The sequence below is a fragment of the Corapipo altera genome, unplaced genomic scaffold (genome assembly GCF_003945725.1).
Source record: "Corapipo altera isolate COAL_440 unplaced genomic scaffold, ASM394572v1 269, whole genome shotgun sequence".
Classification (NCBI taxonomy): domain Eukaryota; kingdom Metazoa; phylum Chordata; class Aves; order Passeriformes; family Pipridae; genus Corapipo; species Corapipo altera.
The window spans coordinates 28,754-32,071 of NW_020885225.1; the positions used below are offsets into that span (position 1 = coordinate 28,754).

The 3,318-nt window shown below is 55.1% G+C and overlaps 1 protein-coding gene across 1 annotated transcript in view; it reads right to left on the bottom strand.

Moving 5' to 3' along the window:
* TYK2 (tyrosine kinase 2) overlaps positions 1–2,170 on the bottom strand; it is an 11,844-nt gene extending 9,674 nt beyond the window's left edge. Inside the window, exons 1-4 of the mRNA XM_027631350.1 lie at positions 1,947–2,170; positions 1,617–1,740; positions 831–975; positions 191–354 (exon numbers count right to left, since the gene is read on the bottom strand). Of these exons, the coding sequence (XP_027487151.1) occupies positions 191–354; positions 831–975; positions 1,617–1,740; positions 1,947–2,133 (620 nt within the window). The 5' untranslated portion in view covers positions 2,134–2,170. The remainder of the gene's footprint in view (positions 1–190; positions 355–830; positions 976–1,616; positions 1,741–1,946) is intronic.
* Between the last annotated feature and the right edge of the window lie 1,148 nt (positions 2,171–3,318).

A 3,318-nucleotide genomic window follows, 5' to 3' on the forward strand; every position in this document is an offset into this window, starting at 1 on the left:
CATTCCAACCCATTCCCATCCCAATCTGTCCCACACCGGATTCTCCACAGGCTTTTCCTGGGGCTCTCTGGGCATCCCAAGTTCCAGGGATGGGACCCTGGGGGCGCTTCCAGTGAGGAAAACGAGGAGGGAAAAGGGTGGGAAAAGGAGAGGGAAAACCCCCTTTGGCAAAGCAGGAATTCCCAGTCACCTGTATTTCCGGGCCACTTCCTCCAGGGAAATGCCCTTTTTTATGGCAATGTGGGAGAGGTGAAGCACAGCCATTCCCAGACTTTCGTTCTTGAACCTCTGGATTTCGGGCTCGCTCTGGAAATCCCTCAGGGAGGCGACGTCGTGGATGAATTCGAATTTTCCCTGGTAAAAAAAATGGGATGGTTGGGGAAAAACCACATCCCTGAGCTGATTTCCCGCAGGGATTTTCCATTAATTCCCTCTTTTCATTAAACTAAATTAAATTAATCAGTTAAGGTAATATTCCTTTACTGTGCCACCCTTAATTTTAACGGTGGGATAAAAACAAACCAATAAAAATTTAACTTCAGATTTAAATAAAACCAACCCGAATTAAAATCCCTTCCCAGACCAAATCATCCCTGAAAAAATTCCAGAATCCCACCCAGCGAAGCTTCCAGCAGGATAAAACCTTTCCAAAGGCAAAACTGAAGGAGGTGTTTATCCTTCAAATAAACACCTGGGGATGGAAAAAACGGATCCTGGCAACAGGACGGAGCCAAATCCGGACGGATTTCAGGGAATTCATCCCAGTTTTCCCAAATCCCGCTGGATTTAAGGGAATTCCTCCCGGTTTTTCCCAGCCCCAGCCCCGTTACCTGCTCAAACAGGTACTCGAAGGAGGATCTGTCCAGCAAAGCTCCTCCAGAGGGTTTTTCCTCCAGGGAATCTCCCGGACGAGGCACATTCCGAAAAACCGCCGGCTCCTTGTCGTTCATCCCGTGCCAGTTCCGGAAATAGTACCTGGAATGGGAGGAGGAGCAGAGGGAGAGGGGCTGGGGCTGAGCCAGGAGTCACATTCCGGGCTCAAACCCGTGGGGTTTGGGGTTTTTTTTTTAGGAATAAAAGGTCCTGAAAGCACAGGAAAACCGGTCACATCCATAAAAAAAGTGGGATTTGGGCACAGGGGGGGAATCCGGACTGGGAAATGAGAGGAAACAGCCCCTGGATGTTCCCTATTGGTCCCAAAAACCTTTGGATGGGGCTGAGAGGTGGGAGAGTGAACAAGGAGCCACAGGGAGAAATACTTGGAATAAGGAAACGGGTTTTTCCGGGCTGGAGGAGAGGCAGGGGCTCTAAATCCATAATATTCCTCATCTGGACCAGCCCTGCCGGCTTTTCCAGGGCTATTCCTTATTTAATCCACACAAATGGGATTTGAATCAGCCCTGCTGGGTTTTCCAAGGTTCCAAACCCAGAACATTCCTCACTTGGACCAGCCCTGCCGGCTTTTCCAAGGAAATCTGGACATGGACAACCTGGAAACACGTAACCCCCGGAGCAAAGAGGTGGGAAAACCAGACGTTCCCTCCAGCACAAACCCGGGAATGGTCCCCAGGGCTCAGCTCTGGAAAAGCCCCGGGCTGGGAGGGAAGAGGCCTCACCTCATCCTGAAGATCAGGTGGACGTTGGTGTCTTTTCCCACCTGGAATTGGTGGTTTGGGGGGAGCCAGACCCGGCCCTGGGGGTCGTAGAGGGCGAAGAGGCTGTAACACAACGGGGTGATTCCTGCCGGGACAGAATTCCAAGGGTTTCACCACGACACCCCTTGTCCACCCCGTCCTTCCCACCCATTCCAGCAGCACAAATCCAGTCGAGCTTCCCGGGAACCGGGAATTTCCCGGCCCGGGGGTGAAATCCAGCGGGATTCAGCGTCCCCTGGGAACCAGAACCCCTGGAATTCCCCGCCAGGATCCGTCCTTCCCGGCGCTCACCGATCCTGCGGGCGAGGTCGATGCAGATTTCCTCGGCGCTGAGGGATCCCTGGGAATAAACCCGGCAGCGTTCCCGCTCCTCCTCCCCGTTCCAGTGCAGGAACACCTTGATCCCGGGCCCGGCCGGGAAGGAACAGCCCTCGGCCTCGCCCGGGCTCTGCTTCATCCCCCGCTGGCACAGGGACATGGCGGCGCCTTCCCGAGGGGAAAAGCGGGATAACGGAGCCGGACGGGGACACGGGGCGATTCCCGAGCCCACTGGGCCCTCCCGGTCGCTCACTGGGATGGGGGGAAGCACCACTCGGGAAGGGACTGGGATCACCTGGAATGTCGGATCCCACCGGATTTCCCCCCCCCCGGTTTATCCCAGGAAAATTTGGCGCCTTTGTTTTTGATGATGACGGGAAGGGATCGATAACACGGGAAAGGAACAAACCCACGGAGCAAATTCCAGCGGGTTTTTTTTTGGGGGGGAAAAAGGTGGATTTTGGACTCGTTTCAAGGATGGATTTTGGAGCTGCCTCCAGGGGGGTTTTGGCTCATTCCCAGGTGGATTTTGACCCGTTTCAGGGTGGATTTGGGGATTTTTCACCCACTTCAGGATGGATTTTGGACTCGTTTCAAGGATGGATTTTGGAGCTGTTTCCAGGTGGGTTTTGGTTCATTCCCAGGTGGATTTTGACCCGTTTCAGGGTAGATTTGGGGATTTTCATCCCATTCGGGGTCTCGGGATGGATTTTGACCCATTTTGAGATGGATCTGGATTGATTCCGGGAGGGAATTTTGGACCCATTTCTCATGGAATTCTAACCAATTACAGGACGGATTTGGAGTAATTTCTGGTCAGATTTTGACCTGTGTTGGGGTGAATTTTGGACCCATTTTGGGCTGAATTTTGGACCCACTTTGGGATGGATTTTGACCCGTTTCCGGGTGAATTTTGACCCATTTCCGGGTGAATTCTTGACCCATTTTAGGCCGAATTTTTGACCTGTTTCATGGTGGGGTTTTGACCCATTTTGGGGTGGATTTTAACCCATTCTGGGGTGGAGTTTGGCCCATCTCAGGCTCCCCGGGGGGGTTTCCTCCCAGCCCCCTCCCCTGGTTCCCTCTTCCCCCCCAGTTTGTCCCCCCCCCGCCCCCCCCCCCCCCCCCCCCCAGTGGTACCGGTCGCACCCCCCCGGCCCCCTCAGGTTGGTACCGGCCGCTGTCCCCCTTGTCCCTCCCCTGTGCCCCCCGTTCCTTCGTGTCCCCCCCGTTCCCCCGTGTCCCCCCCGTCCCTCCCCTGTCCCCTCTGTCCCCTCCTGTCCCCCCTGTCCCTCCCCTGTCCCCCCTGTCCTCCCCTGTCCCCCCCATGGTACCGGCCCCCCCC